This window comes from Platalea leucorodia (assembly GCF_965183815.1).
Source record: "Platalea leucorodia genome assembly, chromosome: 4".
Lineage (NCBI taxonomy): Eukaryota > Metazoa > Chordata > Aves > Pelecaniformes > Threskiornithidae > Platalea > Platalea leucorodia.
The window spans coordinates 74690946-74712084 of record NC_138826.1 but is presented as its reverse complement, the minus strand read 5'-3'; the positions used below and the strand labels follow the sequence as shown (position 1 = coordinate 74712084).

Sequence of the window (21139 nt, the reverse complement as noted above, 5' to 3'; positions counted from 1 at the left end):
CTTATAACAAATAAGATTGACCCCCCTTTCTGAAGTCCTCACTGTCAAGCACTAGTATAAGAACTTCGTGCTTACTTTTTTTAACAACCATCACTTACACCTTTTTAAAATTCAAAACTTTCCATAAAGAAGAAAACCTCCACAGTGAGAATGTAGATAGGAGAAGAACAAAATGGAGACATGTAAATCTGGAAATCATGACTCTCCACTTTCTCTTGCAATATGCAAAATTCATGTTATTTTTAATGACTGGTAGATTTGGAGATATTTGCTCTTTGTTTCCAATGTGTTTTTTTGACTTTCCCCTTTCAAGTTAGTTTATAAATGTTTTGAAAAACTGCCATTGTAGGCTAGTAATAATGGTAGAATACTGAGGGATTTTCACATGCTTCTATACATAAGAAGTACAACTATATAGGTTTCCTGTATCTTTCTGTGTCTCTGCAATATCGTGTCTAACATTGAGTATACACCATTTCCTTATGTATAAAATTTAAGGGTTTGAATTTAGGTATAGATAGGTTTTAAAACTAAATTGGCTGGAAAATTATCTCCCATAATAAGCTGTTACAATTCATCCATCTAATTTTAGTGTATCTTTTCACATTTTTAGTTTAATTGGCTTAGTTTCAGAAGCAGAAATTGTTTTTTGAAAGAAGTGTATCAGCAACTTTATTTGCTTGACTGGTAGTTGCTAAATTCCAACCTATATATTTTTCTCCCCTTTTAACATTTTTCTCTTTTTCTTCTTCTTTTTTTTTTTTTTTTTTGAGGAGAATTGCATGAAGACTTTTTAATCAATCTACTAAAACCTCTTTTATTTAGGTCATTCCCTTTACAGTCCATTTAAATGAGACACTTATAACATTCTCATGATTCCACTAGTTGTGCAAATCTGATTTTCTCAATTACCAAACATCAATAAAAATAAAGTTCTGTAATGTAATTTTTCATTTCTTTAAAATAAAAGCTATAAAAAAGTTATCCACATTTAGGAGAAAGCTATTCAGACATGTTTATGTGCATTACTTTTTCTGACTTGTTTGTAATGCAGGCATATAAAATAATTTTGGATATAGGCTTCAATTTGATGATGTGAAGAGGATTTCGCACCTCTGGAGCATATGAATTAGGTCTGAAAGCCACTTCACCAGGTAACACCAAGCATGCTCCAGTTCAGGATCCTGTACGTTATTTTGACTAGGGAGTGAAAAGTAAAATGAAGCTGTTTTTTTCTTTGTTGCAATCCATTTTGTTAAAAAGTAATGTATGAAGTTTCTGTGGAGATCAGAAGAATCACATGGAAGATACTTGATTTGCTCGTAATACAGAGCACTCTATAAAGGTTTTTCTTAGGATCATTTTCTTCACCAGGTCCATTTCTTTAGAATTTTTCTCCTTCCAGTGTATGCACATTGACTAGGTAGGCAGTGAAATCACCATCTCTTAAGTTTGTTAGCAAATCAGAAAGCACTCTTGCCTAGTCCAGATGACTGGCTTTTTCCCTGCCCTTTTGTAGAATCATATGATAATTTGGGTTGGAAAAGACCTCAGGAAGTCTGTAGTCCAACCTCTTGCTCAAAACAGGGTCAGCTATGAGATCAAGACTATGTTGCTCAGGGACTTTCATATGCCTTTTTCCAGGTGGATACACCTATTCATTTTTTATGTCTGCTTTTTTTTTGGTCTTTCCATTCCATAAAGGTGCCCAGCTACTTTTTACATTTATCTTAAATGAAAGTCAGATGTTACACTCAGTTTTAATACGGATTAGCCTAACCTCCAGTAATTTCAATAACTTGGAGTTTTACTGCACTGCTCTTTGTATGCTCTTCTCCACTCAGAAACTTGTCTTTCCGTACCTAGACTTCTGTGCCTTTCTTTGCCTTGTAAGTTAATAATCTGATCTGTGACCTCATTTTCTGGGGAATCTGGAGAAGCTCAGGCATTCCTACTGTCATAGGAGTGCTGATGGGAAGGCATGTCTGAAGATCATCTTCCTGAAGCATTGTCACCAATGCTAGGTCAGGATGGCCATGGCTTTTTTCTTCTGTATCTGTAGTTCAGTGCAGACTACATCTTGAGTTCGTACTGTGAGTGCTATTGCTGTTGGAAACTGTGGTTTTCTGAGACAGGATTGGATTAAACAAATGTCCTGAAACAGCAGTTGAGTGGATGGAAGCTGTGGTATGTAGAACAATCCAGAGTCAACAGTCTTGTGCAAATTTATGGATTTTATCATTAGCTTCAGAAATTCACAGGAGAAAAGAATTCAAGTAATAAAATACAGAAAGTACTGACCAAAATCAAGAGGCCTTTTAAAGTGCAAAGGACTCTAATGGGAGGATTTGTCATTTACAGATCTGTATTTCCCTTTGTGTTCTCTGTGGGCACAATGAATAAGGTGGGATGGAGGAAATGGATGGCAGCCAAGGCCTTGTAAAATGTTCTGAATCACTTACTGTCACTGTGATATGTCCCAGACAGCTAAGCAGTGAACTAGAGCCAGCCATGAAGGTGCGGTTGTAGGAAGTAATGTGTCTATGCTACTGCAGAAGTTGGGGTGGGTGGTGAGGAGGGTAACAGGAGCCCAGGGAAAATAAGGTGGCTATACTGCAGAGCCCCAGGAGGGAAAAGAACCATCTTATTGACTAGCCTTTTGCAATGTAGATATCTGGCTGGGGAGGAACAAGCCCTTCTAGGCAGCAGTTCATCTCAATCTGAGGAAAATAGAACAAATGAGTTGTACACTGAAGGTGCCGGTTCCTCTCCATTGCAGACATCTAAACATAGTTGCCCTGAATCACACCTGTGATGGCAGCTCCTTGGGAGTAAGCCTTCAGGCAACTTCTCAGGATCAGTGGGCTTAGAGCCATGATAGTTCCAGTGTTTTGATACAAATACAGCAGCCTGCCAGTGTCCAGTAGGGGAAACTGGGTCAGATATATGGCACACACCATATCTATAAACTATTAAAGATAAGCTTTTTTGTTTGTCCCGTGCCCAAGTGATATCTATGGACTTACATGAGTAAATCTGTGGATTGCATGATCAGTCCCAATACTGGTGGAGTGTAAAGCAAACAGCTAACAGAATTGTGTGACAACTGTACAGTTTAGTTCTAAAACCCCCAAGCTATGGAATAGATTAATGCTTCTGCAGATTTTCCCATCTTTGACATCTTCTGTTCTTTGCTGATTTGACTGTGAATTGATAAGTGCTTGCCACGTCAATTTACATTTCCATCTTGGCCTGAAGGTGGGCACATTGGAGTTTTGGGAAAGAAGGGGAGAAAGATGATGGTCAGAAAGCATTAAGAGGAAGATAGTATCAAGATGTGGAGGCATATCCACATTAAATCACAGCAGACAAGTAAGAAAAGAACCCTTCTCACTATATAACTCCCCCTATAAAAAATCTGAGTGTAAAATCTCTTAAGAAGTACAACACAAGCCCTTAACATCTTGAAGCAAATCTTTTGTATTTATGGAGGATGACTTAACAGAAGGTGGGGGAGGAGAAAGGCAAGGAATTAATATTAATATAGATTAGACTCAGCAAACAGTTTTAGCTGAGGAAAGAGGGAAACATTTTGAAAATGGGAAAACATTTCATTTAAACAGATTCAAAATTAAATGCCTGATATTAAAATGCCATGCTAGTTGATAAGAAGGGCTTACCTTTACAAAAGAGATAACAGAAAGAAAAAAAAAAAAAAGAAGAGAAAACGTGTAGAAGTGATTATATAATCCTGTAATTCACCAGAACATGCTATTTTGTGTGAACAATATTTAAACTTAAATCAAATTGAAATTTTACATATGTTTACCTACAAATTTTTAGAAATCTTGTTCAATTTGCTTCATTTTCATGTAATTTATTCAGTTTGGTGTTGAAACAAAATTAATTTCTCTCTTAAATAGCATCACAGCTGATCACTGAAATGTTCATATGGGACTAACTTTGCTCAGCTAACAAAATTTTTTATTTGCTGATTCTGTTCTTATTTCATAGACTACCTATAAGGGATCAAACATATTTTCCATCAGATACTGTGTAATATAAAAGAAAACCTCATTTCCTAGATTTCTGATGCAGAAATGAGCTGACAGCAGCTTTTGCAGTCAGATTCACTGCACAGGCATTTTACTTCCTGTGACTACAGGAAAGTAAAATTAGATCAATAGCTTGGGAGATGGTGCCAGGCCCACAATTTGGTTGAGATCTCATCAGGATATACATGGAAGTGAATGGATTACTTGCACTTATATTTCTTATCCCATGTCCAGAGATTATCGGAGTCAGATCCTAAAAATTTGCAGTGGGAACATGAATATGTACCAGGTTTTCTTGAATATCCAGAATTTTTATTTTCTAAAAAGTGCATGTGCGCCATTCTAAATGCCTGACAAACATTCCCTTTAATTCTATCAGTAAAGCCCTGGAGCACTGTCAACAAGCTATTACCAATATCCAAAAGCGCTGATCTGTTTTGTTGTGTTACTCTTGAGTACCTAGCCTCTTGTAAATTGAATTGTTCTGAGTTAAGTGTATGTCTTTAACAAAGGGAAGACATGTTACTAATGCTCTTAACCGCTTGATTTTGACCTTGAAGCCTATAGAACCTGAAGATCTCGGAAATTAATTTTAAGTAAAATAATAATATATTTCACACTAAGTGCTGCATACAAATGCTGTTCAAAATATCCTAAAATTGTCTCTGAAGGAAATTCAATGCATTTGGAGAAACTGATGCTTTAAATACCATTTTTACCTGAATCATCTTTAATTTTTATCAAATAACTCTTTATTTCTTTATTGATTTTAGTAAAGCAAAACAAGGAGAGGGGGGGTGGATGATGATTTTAGTTTTTCCAAAGTCAGGAACCATCTCTTCATTGCTGCCTTCTTGCCAGAGATCATCACAGTAACATCCACACTGGGAGCATGATATAGGGCTTCTCTTTTTGTCCCAGACTAGACACTGTCAGCCCTCCATATCATCCTTACATCCCCACATCCCAACTCCTGCAAATCCCAGGCTGATGTTAGACAGGATCTGTGGACCCACTTTAGTTGCATCAGTTGCCTTTTGAGATGGTGCTATGCCTTTGTCTTTTCAGATTCACCTGAGGTTCATATAAACATCAAAAAAGTTTAATGTGCAAACAAGTCTTATCTTAGCAAAATATTAGCTACCAGAACTAAAGAAGAAAACATGGCAAACAACACTTTTAGCTCATGTTTAACACTTAAAGCTTTCCCTGCTTGAGCCACTCTCCCCCACATACTGGGGGAACTAAGGAAGCCTTGTCTGTCTTTGTTCTACTGCTCCAAGTCTCCCAGGACTGACTTGATCTGTGGAGCATTTTAAGATTGCTTCTTAACCCTGCCTTTTCCCCAAGGTTGGATGCCCCATCCTCTTTCAAACATCTCCACATGCCTCTTCTAGATCCTGTTCCCTAGCAGGAATGCCAGGGATTTATGCCAAATGTACTGATGATGTCTCTGTCCTCAGCCTTGCTCTTTATTGTTCTGACCTCTCTTTGGAAGTTTCTTTGAATTTCCCTTGCCAATGTAATCCCTGTTTATTAACGCAGCCCTAACAACACTGTTGGGCTTCAAGGCTTCTCGTAGCAACGAGATGCAAGGGGTAGCTGTGTTGAGCATAGGACCACTCTTCCAGATCTGTGGTTTTTAAAAGGAAGTGACACCATTATTTACCCTCTCAATTGTCCCATTTTCTTTTTCCAATACTCAGTTCATGCTATGCTTATTTTTCCTAGTGTATTGTCTCTCAAGATGAAATACTCTGTTTCCTGGATCTTGTATTATCACATCTTCCAGGGCAGGGTGAAGGTGAGCTGTGCCAAACAAACAAGGTTTGATTTTATAAAGTTTTACAACTACTTGATTCTCCTGCAAATCTTAATAGAGGAGACTGGGAGGGTGCAGGGGTTTCAAGAGGCTAGGAGTCCCTCCCACAGCTCCAAGGGCAGGACAACTACATACTGCCAATTGTTTATCCAATCTTTTCCTAAACACCAGAAGCCTCCCTTGCCAGATCACTCTAATGTTTCAATATTATTCAGCTTGATTTTTTTTTTAACATATCTGACCTAAATCTCCTTTGCTACAATTTAATCCTGTTATTTCTTGCCTAATTCAAAAGTAACAGGGAGAGCAGTTCATTCCCTTCCTATTCACAACTATTTGTCACTTATTTTTAAAATGGTAATGTGTTATCTGTTTAGCATTTTCTTCTGCATTTTGAATCACCCTGGCTCTCTTAATTTTTTCCTCTAGGTCAAATTTCCAAAAACTCTTGATTGTTCTTATGAAGATCAAGAGTCCTGCTCTGGTCTTTCTTTAATTGATCCATCTCTTTCTTACTTGGGCTGGACTTTACCCTCTGCTGAATAGCTATACAAAATAAAGGACCAGGGAAATTTAAGCCCTATATGCTCTTAGTTTGATATTTTTTTCCTCTTCATGTACCTTACCCTAGTCTCTTGCTTCTGTTGCTAACTTCACTTCTTGATCCTAACAGTGACATTTTGTGTGTTCATCTTTTCTGCATTGTGTACCTTTCAGCCTCCTCACTATCTCTGCCTTCTATGCTACAATAGTGTTCTTGTCAGATCTAGAGAGTCATATGAGAGAAGCCATTTCCTCAAGCACAGAGCATGATTTTTCCCCCCTTTTTCATTTGCTCTTCATTATACATTAAAAAATTTCATATGCTGAGGTAAATTCATCGCTTCAGGCACTTGGTGACATTTCTGACATTAAATTTTCTATTTTCTTGACAGTGTTGCTGTCACTGCACTTTCCACCAACCATGTACAGTGGTGGTCATTGCTTAGTTATCCAGAGCTCTTTCCTTATTAGTATTTTGATACTTTCCTGTTAACCTTTCATGTTCTAAAGGAGAGATGGCATCTGTGCTGGATAGGCCCGTCACGTAAATGCCGTCAGAAAAAAAATTGTTTTCAAAACTTCCAATTTGCTCCCATTTTGTGCTTAAATGCCATCTGGGCAAATCAATAATTCCCACATTCTTTTTCCCTTGGTAGTCTGTGGAATTTTATGTATGTTTGATTTATACAAGGTTGCTCCAGCTCAAAGGTTAAGATGACTTCCTTTTACATCCTCAAATTGAAATTTAAAAAAAACCAGATATCTGTAATTTGTTGTGCTCCAGAGGTTGTCATTGGCAGAGGTCTGATGTTGGAAATACCCCCATCATACATCATACACAGAGAGTGATGTGTAGGAATAGTTGCCTTCTGTGGTCATGTGAGGGAACATGGTGAGAGAAAAGTGACATTGATGTGGAGGAGACAAACAAGCAAGGCAGAGAGATGGGATCCTGGAGGAGGAAAATATATCAGCAGGAGATGTTTGTCAACTGTGTGTATGTTTGTGTAAGACAGAGAAAGGCGGAGAAAGAGATTATGGCTGAGGGTGCATGTGTGTACAGCAGAAGGAACTACAGTGACTATAAAGTTGCATCAAATGGTGCAAAGCATGTTTCTACACTACATTTCTTGGATATACTATGTGTTATATTTTAAATATTTGACAGGAACTACAGCCTGCAGTGCATGAACAATTATAATTCCCTAAGTGGTGGTTTGCTGAGAAAGTGTTCTGCACTTTGGATTTTTTTCCCATTGTCTACTGATGTAACACTAATGGAATTTTCCCCCATTTTTAAAATATGTTTTCCAATATTCATTGGGACCAAACTGTTTTGTTTTTAAGCAAATTCCTTTCAATGAAATGATTGAATTATAAGTTATAGTGCCCTTGATGCATGAGCCATATTGATTTTTTTCAAAAATCATCTAATGGAATTATAAATTTCCTGTCAGGAAATCTTTGTAATAGAAGAAAAAGTCTATAATAGTGCATCTATGAAGTGTATAGAAAAACTGGGATTATTAAGTGAAGTGAGATTTTTATCTTATTTTTCTTTTCATGTTGCATTTTTACACTCCCCACATAAGAGAATGAAACAGACTGCCCTAAGTATGCCAATTATACTAGTTCCAGAGGTACTATGGGTGAGAACTTCAACTCTACTCCAAAGTTTTACACTGAATAAAAGTATCTGAATAGTACTACAGAGCTAAAAAACACTTTGGTGACTTCTGTTCCACCTTTGGACTGTGAATTCTCTGCTATAGCTTTTAGAGGCACAGCCCCTCTATGGAAAGTGGGCAAAAGGCATTGGAGCAGGCTGCCCAGGGAAGTGGTTGAGTCTCCATCCCTGGAGGTATTTAAAAGAAGAGTAGATGTGGTGCTCGAGAACATGGTTTAGTGGTGGACTTGGCCGTGATAGGTTAACGGTTGGACTCGATGATCTTAAGGGTCTTTTCCAACCTTAACTATTCTATGATTCTATGATTCTAAATAAAAAAATCTAGAAACGTTTACACCTTGTGTCATTTCTGTCAATAGGTAACAAAGACATTTACATTTTCCTAAGCTAAAGAAACCTGCCTTTTGCTAGCTTGAGGACTTCTTAAAAAGAATGAATATTTCTTCATCTCTAGAGAAAGATAATATTGTCTGTTAAGCAAAGATCTGTATTGCAGTTGGCTTCCATGGTGCAAGTGAATTTGGAGAGGGGGATTCTTTGCCAGTGTATGTGTTACTTGAGGCCTTAGTTTCACAGCATCATAGGGTTCTCAAATGTCAATATTATCCAGAAAACAATTTTAGGATTAGTTCCATCACTTTACAACATATGCAATCAGATCAAAACTAACATTACCTTATTTGATAGTGATATTGGCCTTCAAGCAAAAGAAGACTTACTTGTTTTCTGTAACTCCTCTCATTTAATCTTAATGTAAGAACTCTGAACTAGGAGAGCAAATCATCTTTGTCCTCTATCATCACATTTGTCTGAACCATTAAAATATCAAGCTCCATCTGGTGCTGCTTTGCTCTTCTGTGTCATACAGGAGGTGTTTTCATCCAACACCTTATGTCACTGGGCACACTGGGAACGGCAATAATTGATCAATAGTGGAGCTTCTGTTTAGGTGCCTGCCTTGTCAGTACACTGTGCCATAAATGGAAGTTGCTTTATCACAACAAATTAGAACAGTCCAAAGCAAAATCATAATTTGCCCTTGTCATACATGGACCCTGTTTCATTTAAAGCACATCTAGCAAATGAAGGGATTTTTACAGAGATGCACAAATGATCCAGCATTCTCCCTTCTTAGTTTAGAGATATTATTACGTAGTTCGATTTTATCTTGTCTCCAGTTAAATTCTAATTACACTACCTTTGTTTGAGAAACTTTCATTTTTCTTTTATTTCTGATGTACATTTTTTTAACATCAGATGATCTAATTATGTACATAAGTCAAACTACTTTGAGCTTAGCTGAATAGAGACAGATAAAAAATCATGTAGACCATTAAATATCAGGAATTTCCTCTCTGCACTAGACCGTAACATTTCTTTTCATGATTGACCTGAAACTGTGAGTTGGTGAAGCCAGCACATTAAGATGGATTTGCCTTTCTCTTGTTGTTCTACATATTTAATTTTGTTGTGGGAGGTCTTACATAGTCTGAGCATGGTTTGGGATTTGGAAAAAGGTAAATCTGTCTAATTGTATTAATCTGAATTCTAAGCTGAACAGTGCTAATCAGGCTTATTCTTGACATCATATTTTGCTTTGGAAAGCACTTCCCTTTCATGTAGTAATGATGTCATACCTGGAGAGATGGCTGCTCTGTCATATGCTTTGGCAGATTTCCAAGACAACTTCCCTTGTAAAATTTTTGTTTACATATTTTCAATGCATCAGATCATTTGAGTACCTTTAGTAAGACTGCACAGTGCAGTTGCTCAGAAATTCACTATGGCTATCTTATTAAAGGAATGTAACAACTATTTGCATAATGGAGAATAGGAAAGGGAAAATGGCTCACTCATGTCTCTGCCTACAAATGAGCCAGACAGAAGAATTTTGCAGCACTGAGTTGAACAATGTGAAATAAATGATCAGTTCTAATAATCCTAGCAGTAAGATAAATAAAGCACAGAAAACTGAGATGTGAGCTGTGGGAACAGGCATTTGAGTCACCCAGACTCTCAGAGTATATGGGGAACTATAACTGGTAGAATTGTGAGTGATTTACGTTCTTCACGTGCATCTTTCCCCTTCATTTAACTGGGTCGTGTGTTTTCTCTGGTGCCTTTCCTTTCCTGGAAAATGGGGACTTGCGTTAAGTCTGAGAAGGTGCTGCCAGAATGGTCTTCTGTGACTTTCCCTTTCCTGCAGAGCAGGGAAAATGTGTGTCCCACACAACCAGGTGTGGTGCAGAGACACCCCCCCAGGTGTTGCCGAGTGGATTAGCTTGGGAATTGCAGGTATTATAGTCACATCAGCATGGGATAGCACCCAACCTATACATGCAGTAACCCTGCTACTCCCTCTACAGCCAGGGCTAACATCCCTGCCTGTAATTCCTCACTTTGTGGATGTGTAGCTGACTTGAAGGACTCGGGGCTTCGTTGTGCCATGTGGACTGAACTAAAGCCTCTCTCCTGATAGTGTCATTTGGAGTAGGCTCTTTCTCAGATGTGGTTGAATTCAACCACTCAACTCTTGTTGAGTTCACTGGTGTATCTCTTTAGAAGGGATTTTGCATTACACTGTCAAAGAGAGAGATATACAGACTGTAACAGAGAGCTACAGGACAGTTCGCTGCATCCTGGAAAGTGTTGACACTGGTACTAGACTTTGGAGTCTAGGTTGATAGTCGTATCAGTATTTCTTGTCTTCCTTGATTGTATGAGCTGAGAAACAAGACTCTGAAGAGGGAGTTGAACAACCAAATAACTTCATCTTGCTGGAGCACAGGCAGGTGCTCAGAACCTGGGCTGCTGCAAACACTTCTGTGCCCACATGGAAGGTCAGTGATGGCCTTTCTGTCCAGAGAGGTTGTGAGGTCTCCATCCACAGAGATAGTCAAGACCCCACAAACTACTCTAGTTGTCCCTGCTTTGAGCAGGGGTTTGGACTAGATGACCTCCAGATGTCCCTTCCAACCTCTATTACTCTGTGATGCTATGATAAGCAGCTTGTTCAGTTCCTCTAGGTTATTTGTATGCAAAAGCTATAATAAGCCTGCCTGCACGTTTTGTGTGTTTGATTGATTATCAAGTTTGTGAAATTAACTGTTGGACAAAAAATAAATTGCCTTTTTCTTTGCCAAAGCAATGTTTCTCCAATAAGCCTCTAAAAGCAAACATTAATATTTAATAGACAATTCATTAAATGTAAGTATTTTCTACTTCAAAAAATGATTAATGAGACATAAATCTGTACTGGAAAAATATTGGTTTTATATTTTACATTTGGGATAAATCACAAAGGAAGCTGCCTGGTAAAAGGTAGTTCAATTGTACAATGTATTTTTAACGGTCTGTGATGCCAAAAGTAAAATATTGTGCATAAGAGACCTTTTTTGGCCCATAGCCCAGTTAAAAATGTTTGATGATCTCAAATATCACTGTATAAAATATTAACATTTTTAATCTAAAATTGCAGCATATAACTGATGCCTCATGTAAAGAGACTTAATATCAAATAATGTGTTCATAAGTAAAAACACATTATTCTGCTCAGAGGTTTTAGCTATCTGCATTATTAAATCTGCAAGTAGTTAATTTCATGTGTTCATGCTATCTTCCAGTCCAGAGGAATTAAAAGATGCATCCTATCTGTTTGTCAGATGAAATCCATATGATTAGCTATTTTGTCACAGAAATCTTACCCAGACAGGTCAAACCTGTATTGATTCAGTTTTTACTAATGGGATTATCAAGAAATATTTAAATGATGCTTCACATTCCCATCAACCTCTTCCATTAAGATGGTCATGCTGCAGGTATTTCTAATCCTTTTCTCTAGGAAGTGGAGTCCAAGTCAGAGGATACTGTTTCCATGGCAGATTTAGTACATCTAAGTTACCTTACTGTGAAATCCATCCTGTCCATCACAAGTGAATTCAGATGAAATTAGTTAGAATTAGAGGCATCCTTTCTCACGCTGTTTCTTATCTCAAAGGAATTTGTATCTCTCTTGCAGACTGTAAGCTCATTGTTGCACAGTAAACTTGAGCAATGAGATAGTATTTGCATTTTACTTCTACTCAGGTAACCTACCCTGTTCTTTAAGTTGCCCTCCCACTCACACATTTTTGTCTACATGAAAGGACATTTGCAAACGTTTCCCCTTGTTATTAACTCTGTTCTGTTCCAGCATTGAGATCCTGTCAGCTGCTGCCAGAAATTAAGCACTGTAACAATGACACCTGCTCTGAGTTGGATTAGATGACACATTGCCTGAATGCTGGCAATAGCCAGCCACCTGCCTGCATTACTAACTCCACTGGAGCTGAACCTCTGGAAGTATTTTGCAAAGTAAAGATAAAGCTTTACCCCATCATCAAATTTTGTCATGAGATTTCATAAAAAAATAATTTTCAGTTGTAATCATGTGACTCTATCTTCTTATATCAAGTTATTCTATATTTTAAATGTCAGTGTCCTCTTATGTCAAAACTGTTTTATTAACGGCTTCCTATTTATTAGTTAGGGCTTTCTTTTTTTACTCTTATTTTCATCCTTACTGCTTTTGCCTTACAATTTCTTGTAAGTCAAAAGCTTCTTAAAATCCTAATTGAAATGTGAGCAGTATATTCCCCTTTTTCACTAAACCTGTACTTTGATTGAAAGTATATATGTGAAAAGTATTGGCGCTATTATTTACTAGATTCCTCTGATACATGAACATGGAGGTTAATGCTTGTGAGTATGTAATATTTTCCCTGAAACTGGACATATATTGACAGTATCTAAGTAATTACCCAGTGGTAATGTATGTGCTTTTGAAAAGTATTGGCAGCATATTACTGCTGCTTTTCCAATTCTATGAAGTTACCCTTGTGAATTTGCATTTACTTTGGTTTTGCAGAGGAAGAATGGTTTAATCAACTAAAATTTGCTGGGGTTTGTTTTTCCACTTAATTCCCTCCACATGGCAAATCAATCTGTGCTGTTAACATAACAGAGTAATTCTCAAAAACAGTGGAACCTGTAGCAGTTACTATTTACTACTCTGCACTCAGATGTCATATGGAGCTTGATTATAGAGAGAATTGTTACTAGAGGAAGGATGTTGATTTTCTCTCCTTTTCTGGCTTTTCCTGCATTATGGCCTTAACAGAAATAAGCTGTGTTTGCCAGAAAGCACTGTTCCCATTCTGGCTTTTTAACTTGCCTTTGCAGGATCTTGCTAAAGTAGGCAAGGTTTAATTCTGGTTGCTGGATCTGTTTCAAAATCTTATTTATCTCCTTTTAATTTTATGAGGAGGGCTTAAAAAGGTGAGGCGAGCCCCAGTCTTGAGTGCTTTTGTCTTAAAGGATAGTAGGGAAAACACTTTAATGGTAAATCCTGATTTCCTTTCCCTATTGATATGCATACATAAATGAGAGCATTGCTTTTCTGCAGTTGCCTGCCTAGTAGCCTCAAGGCAAATAAACAATTACACCATTCAGTTGGAGACACTGTGATTTTATCCTTCTTCAAGGTTATATGCTGTGAATCTCTTTTGTCACCTTTCTTAACTTTTAGACTCAAGAAATGCTTGTATTAAGGTGAGTCCTACAGCTGTTTTTGTCTTAAAATGACTTGACAATATAACAAACCAAAAAAAGTCTTTTTTGGAGGAGAATGTTCAAGAGGGTATTTGACAAAAGACACTAATCCTGGAATACAACCTGCAAATACAGAAAAACGTGGGTTTTTCAAGAGACATTCAATGTCAGCATAACTTTGCTTCCATTCAGACTAACAATGATAACTTCAGAACGAGCAGAGTCAGGTCAATAGTGAATATTTAAATCCTGCCATCAAAAGGAGTTAGAATGCTTGCAGGAGTACATGTGAGTTTAGTAGCCAGGACTTAAATTAAAAAGCAGTTAGCACCACTCTGTGCCCACTTTCAGAAGGAGAATGAGAACCTGCCCTTTACAAGTTTTCCTTGGCCTAGCTGATGACTGTAACTCACCAAAGCAGGTGTCTGTGCTTTTGGAGTTACGTAAATGGCCCCTACTTTAGTCTTCTCCACTCCTTATATAGTGATACTGGAAAAGAATATGGTACTTAGTTTTTAAGCCGTTTGTGGTTGACTTGTTTTCTTTGGAAATACCATGTCTGTATAAACTTAATGGTAAAAGAGAAAGGTAGTCTTGCCAGAAGAGCAAGTCTATAATATGTGGGCATATGGTACTGCCTGTATTCTAGGATTGGCAGCAACGATACAGTACTAAAGTGATTTGTCAGTGAAGCCAGAAAGTCTGGGAATTAATGAATATCTCTGATACAGAGAAATGGGCTATAGAAACTTGTGAGTATCAAATACTAATGTAATATTTTCAGGAATTACAGAATATGATTTCCAGCTGGAAAAGAGGGTGGAGGAGTGGAAAATTACAGCTTGTGAAAAATAGTAGATTAATGGCACTGAAGACTGAAACTCAATGTATATTGACTATCTGTAACCCAGACTCTGGTGATCTGAATTCCACCGTACAAACCTGTTTTGAAGATCAGGGTTCAATTAAACTAAATACACCTTGCTAGTGCTTCTCAATCAGAATAATAATTTTAAAAAAAAGTTCCTGTTGTTTTATAAAGAATGCCATCTTTGCACTGAACATTTTGAATTTTCATGAATTTTCATGTCTAGAAACTTGTGGTTTTCAATCAACATTTCTCTGGAGAACAGTACAGTTCTTCCATAGGAAATATTCTTTTCTCCAACCAATTTCAGTAAGTGGGTTGCCCAGAGACTGTGAAATCTCTGCCTGTGGAGATATTCAGGATTCAATGTGAGAAGCCCCTGAGCAACCTGATCTAAGTTGGCCCTGCTTTAGCTAGGCGGTTAGCTCAGACGACCCCTAGAGGTCCCTTCTAACCTAAATTAGTCTGCGATTCTCTGATTCTGATAAGTCTCTTGTCACACTGGATATGCACTGCTCTGAAGACCAGCAAGAATGTTACTACTGACCAGAAGAAAATCTGTTTTGCTATGTATATTCCTCCTCAAGAAATCAGTTTGAAACAACCAATTTATTTGAACGTTGGTGGCCTGGCAATTATCATACGGTGATAACTCTATAGGCAGTGGTGCCACAGGTCAATTCCAAACACTTATTCCATTTTTGTGTTTGCAAAGTGTTTTATCTCATTGTCCATCCCCTTGATTGCTTGACTGATGTTCCTCTTGATTCTAGACATCACTTTCTAGCAGATTGCTCATGTCAATAGTCATCTTATTTAAATTTCCAAGGGGAGCAATGTTACATTGATTTTTGTTTGCATGTTCCCATAATGTGAGATTGAGTTTACTTCTCCAAACCATTTAATGAGCCAAGCCTGAAAAGTCAATTACAAAAGAATGCTCCTCTCCTCTCAATGAAACATTTAGAAGCTGAAGGATACTGTGTCTAAATACTAATCTAACAATGAGAATTTAGCAGATTCCATTCACTAAAGTATTTTTGTAACTAAGATGGTGCTCTTGATTTTTTTTTCAGATATTTTGATTAGCTATTTTCTCCTTAGATTAAGAGAATGTGACATTTCATTCTATTACTCCTCCATCTGGATTTGTTCTTCTCTTTCCAATCTTGTTTTTCTCAGGCTTTCTTAGTGCTTTCCTTTACGAACACTTAACATGAGCAAACCCAAGAGAAATGGATTTCCGTATTAATAATTTAGCATTATTATCTCTTTCTTCTGAAAATAACTGAACCTCCCAAAGGTATTCTGGTTAGATCTTCTGTTGACAAAGCTGATAAAATAACATTACAAGATATTGAGTAAAAAATATTATTTACGCATCTGTATTTATATTTGTGAAAACTATATGGAAGTTTTTCATGTTTCTGTGTGAAAACATGTAACACATAAGAAATCAAATTTAGATGAAGACAGTGTTCACTTGTGAAACAACGTCTCCACAAGTCATGTTACTGTGGCTGCCACATCTAGTAAGGCTTAAACTACAGTGTGCTGGAAAACGCCTGTAAGCTTCTTGTTTAACAGCCATCACTAAATTTACAGGCTGTTTTTAATAAATTTCCTTCATTTCTCAGATTTTATTGGTATGTTGGGACCACGGTTTCCTTCTGTATATTGGACTTATTAGACAGTTCTTTTGAGTTTTGGAGGTGTTTTTTCTTTTTCAATCTGAGCTGTTTATGTCAAAATTGCCAGTCCACTGCTGAATTAACCTCATCTTTGAGAGAGTCGTTTGCAGGAAATTTTTAGAGTAGCAGTACTTAGTCTTGGTTTTGTGGTATCTACTCGCTAAAGTCTCATGGGAAAATAAAAGATAATTTGTGAAATGTACCTATGTAGAAAAACATCATTAGAGGCTTGATTTAGAATCCATAAAAGTCAATGGAAAGAGTACAGCTGAATTCATTGTCTCTGAAGCAAGTCTCTCGGGGTCATTTTGTTGCTGTTGTTTCATATCATGTTGAAATATTTTTCAGAAAGTCATCAGCAAAAGAACAGCAAGATTTTTTTCTGAAGTTTTTAATACCAGAAAGTTACCTGTTCCATTATGCACTAAATCCATTTTTTCATGCAGCCCAATAGTACTTTGGGTACTAATATTTCTCTGTGTCCACTTTTGAGGATTCCAATATTCTATTTATTTAAAAAAATGTTAATTCTGTAGTGACTGGATTGGGGTTTTATTTCTTTTTTTTTTCCTGTGCTAAAGAAAATTATATATGTGTATCTTAACTGTTGGAGCTTTCATTTCTATCACTTCACAAACTAGTAACAACATTCTAGCTACTCTTAAGGACATGAACATGCTATAGCAGTTCCAGTAATTTCAGCATCTCTCAGGATAGTGGAGGGAAGAATCAAATAGGCATCAAAAGTACCAATGTCAGCCTCCCACTCATATAGTCACTATAGCTTCCAGATAAACAGTAGTAGATTTAAGAATTCCCAGTAAGTTGTATTAACCAAGAATAAATGTGAGAAACATTGAATATAGTACAATGTCTAAAAAACCTAGGAAATCAACCCTAAAGCCAACTAACAATTTTCTTGCCTGTTTTTCTCAGCCTCATTTTCGTTTTCTTATACCCTGCACACCTTTATCCATTTCCTGGGTGTTCCTTGAACTCAGTCTGTAGTAGTTATCCCTGTTAATGTGATCCATTTAGTTGTCTCAAGCTGTATTATATGCAATTTTATGAGAATTTCATTGATTCCCATTAGAATAGAAATTTCCTCCTCCTGAGTGCAAACAGAGCTAAAATTCTCACCTTCTCGTCTTTACTGCATATCATCCTCTGTTCTTCGCCAGGCAGCCTTCTGTTAGGTAGCAGCCATTCTGGTGCAAATACCCTATGTAAAGCTCTCTCCATGCTATATGCAACCCATAGAAAAGAAGATGGGAGCACTGCAAAGAGATCTTGCTGGCATGGTCATGGCCCTTGACCTTCCTGGGCAACAAATCTGTACAATACTATGCTGTGAGCAGCATCAGATTTCCTTTTTCCTGCTGGCTTCAATTCTAATACTCAGAATTCATGTGGCCAAGAGTGAAGCTGGAGGAAGGGAAGATGAAGACCATGGCTCTGTAGCTGGGACTTCATTATTTGTCCATGTGGGGCAACAACGAGACCACACTGTCATACAAACTTTACTTGATTGCCAGATGTGTCTCCACACATCTGCACTTCTGTGTGGGTGCCGAAAACCCTGTCAACTGGCAGAATCAGATCCTGACTTGCCATTTTGCTTTTAGCTGAAGTTCAGGACCAAGCTTGCAGACCCAGATTTACCCACCAACCTTATTCCCACCCTACACTTGGGTAACCCACAACTGCACATCAGCCTCCCCTCCATGTCCTCCTTTCCATGTGAAGGAAATGCATGTGCAGGCCACAAGGGAGTCACAGCATGGCTTTCAGGAAACCAGAAGGAAAATAAGTTGACAAAATACTGATAGAACTACATGTGCTTGAGGAAGAATCAGGAAGAGGGAGGGATGGCATAAGACTAGAAAAATAGATATTGACCACTGATCACAATTTCTTTCTTTTTTACTTGAAAAAGTAAGCCCTGGTGGCTGTTATGTTTTTCTTTTGCAGTCATCTCTAACAAACAGCGACATCATCTTTGTGAAGTTGCATGCCCCTTGGGAGGTCCTGGGCAAATATGCTGAACTAATGAATGTAAGAATGCCTTTCAGGTAGGTGTAGTTGTATTTTGTCTCAACCTCCAAAGTCACATTATACTGTAAAGCTAATGTAATAATAACACCAAAATGCACTGGGAAAAGCTCTTCTATAAGATACCACACATCGTCAGAAAGCATAAATGGAGTACCTTAGATATCATATTCATTGCTGTTTCTTGTTAATGCCTGCAATTTCAGTACAATACTGGTTTGAAATTAAGGTGCGCTGTAGCAGTGCAGCTGTTTTCATGGGGTATTCTATCCTTAGGCCCTTTAACCCCTTCAGTGCTGGAGCCCCCTGCATACTTGTGCGCTGCTGTTTTTTAAATGGACATTTCATTGAAATCAATGGGAGGTCAAGAAGATCCAGGTACGTAAGGCAGCACAGAAGGTGCATGTCTGTATCTGGTATGTTCAGCACCTGTAAATTGCTTATATAGTGTGTAATTACGGAAATGCAGAGTATAAATAATTATCCCTTCTAATAGGAGAACAATTCAGACTATAAATGCTTTTTTTTCTGTGGAGAAAATAAAGAACTTATATTAAATGCTACTGATAAAAAAATCCATTCCACATAGTCATTCAGATTATTTTTATCATTTATTTAATATTATTTGCATGTTGGGCTATGAAATTTTCTATGTAAAATATTGATTTTACTCTGCTGGTTATCAGAACTGTTAAAATAGCACAAAGGCTTCCACTGAAACTGATCAAAACCAATGAACTGAGAGGTCTTGATTCTTCTTTCAATTAGCAGGGAGTATAGATGCATAACTCCATTGATTTTAATGGAATTACTCCTGAGCAAGAAAAGGATCAGACCCAGAATATGCAACTAGTGAGTTGGTGTCCTTTGTAGGATTTCTATTCCTGTTTTCTTCTTACTTAAGGATGAAAAATGCCTCTGATAAGAGACAAGCTGTAGCAGTACAGAACTTGCTAGGAAAAATGGATATGAATTGAGGACAAATTACAGGCTTATTCTGTATGTACTTTGGTTTGCATTTTCACAGCAAATCTTCAACTGTTCCTTCTTGTGCTTTTAGTGATAGAAAAATACAAAAGCTATCACAAGTTATTGCAAGATATTAATATTCTTTAAAAAAAGTTTTACAGCCATAGAAAAAATGGGCTAGGCCAAAAGCATACCTTCTTTGACTTCTGTGGCATTCCTTGAGATGAACCTGCCCCAGCAGGAGGATAAGATCTCATGATTAAGAAATATACCAGGAACTCAGCTTTTAGTCACTGTGAGCAGCTTGTTCTTTCCTGATCTGAAGTCCCTTTTTTGAAATCCGTCTCTCAGTAGATAGCAAAGTATATGCCATACAGATTATATAGAAAGCACCGAAAATACTGAAGTTTCTTGACCTGCTTCAGGACCAGAACTTCATTCTTTCCACATCCACAGAGAGAGAATTATTACAGTATTGTTAAGAGGAAATCATGGTGATTTACTAATGTCTGCTAGGCAGGCTCTTAAATTTTATTTTAAGAGCAACAATACTGTTTACCATTTAAAAACAAGTACCAGCATTTTACAAAATGTCCCCTAGTCTAGACTGCCTGTTTCCAGGTACCCTTGTCTGACCCCTTGCTTTAAGGACTGTTGATTGCTTGCAGCTCCCAATATTTTAGGTTGGAATTGTCCAAAGCGCACACATCAGTGAATAAAATCCTTGCTGTTTCAAAGCAGGGGTGCCAAAACAGTGGATACCTCTGAATATTTGAAGCAAAATCAAGAAGTGGATGACATCTTCAGAAACATTTAGCTTTCACCCTTCTCTGCTCTTGCTGGGTAGAGCAAGATAAATAACGCTATTTTGTGGAGGAGTTGGCCAAAGGAGGCTGGCCAACATGGAATCGTTTTGAAAATTTCACTTCACGAGCACAATGTGGACACTGGTAACAAAAATAATGTGAAAATATTATGTGTTATTTAAATTCTAGGTTCTCAAAATCAACGTGGAATTCTAACGAGTTTTTTTCTATAGTTTATAAAGCATCAGCGCTGTCTTATTTTAGAAAGGTCCCAACCATGCTTGTTTCCAAGGCACTAACAGCACTCCTACAGTACATTTCATTCTGAATATTTTTGTATATAAAAAGTGTGGTGTGAGCCCTTCGTTTTCCAGAAGTGGTACAGTTCAGCATTACACCATGGAACCTCTCAGAATATACAGAAACCACCTTGAGTTAACAATGACCTCCAGCAGATGACAAAGTCAGCCTCTGAGGAGGAAACCGGAGTTCAGACAGGCATCCAAATCTTCTAGTAAGGAGTATCAGCCCCAGACCTACACCTAAAAGCCCTCAGATTTTCTTAACTCTCATGAAGATGTGATCTTTCTGCTGAAGACTATGGGTCAGATCCTGACAGCTGTGGTCTTATAGGCACGTATGAGGAGAACAAGAGCTGCCAGCAGCAGGGTGGGACAGGAGGTGGACTCCCTGTTCTGGATCTACACAGGATGGTTAGGGGACCGCTCTGCCTGCCTGCCCCAGGCGACATGAGCCCTACAGGGCTGGTCAGGAAGCAGGCCAAGAGTGTGGTCAGCATGTGTCGGCTCGTGCATCCTTGTCTGCTCACTGGTTCTCTACACGTACTCCCACACAGCTTATTGCACTGACAACAAAAATCAGCTGTGCCTGTATGGGGGGCAGAGGGAATGGCTGCATACTTGGGGCGGGGGGGGAAGGGGGCAAGCACATGCTCATTTGCTTGTGTAGCTTATATTGTGTTTCAAGGGATGTTACCCCAACAGCAAGCACTGGTCCCAGTTGGTACTGCATGTGTTATGGCATGTTGCAGCATCAG

General features: G+C 37.9%; 1 protein-coding gene across 1 annotated transcript in view; it reads left to right on the top strand.

Moving 5' to 3' along the window:
* Positions 1-21139, top strand: part of ANO4 (anoctamin 4) — a gene marked incomplete at both ends in the record, with an annotated part of 130238 nt that overhangs the window by 42952 nt on the left and 66147 nt on the right. The window contains one exon of the mRNA XM_082309716.1: positions 18227-18327. Coding sequence (XP_082165842.1) covers positions 18227-18327 — 101 coding nt within the window. The remainder of the gene's footprint in view (positions 1-18226; positions 18328-21139) is intronic.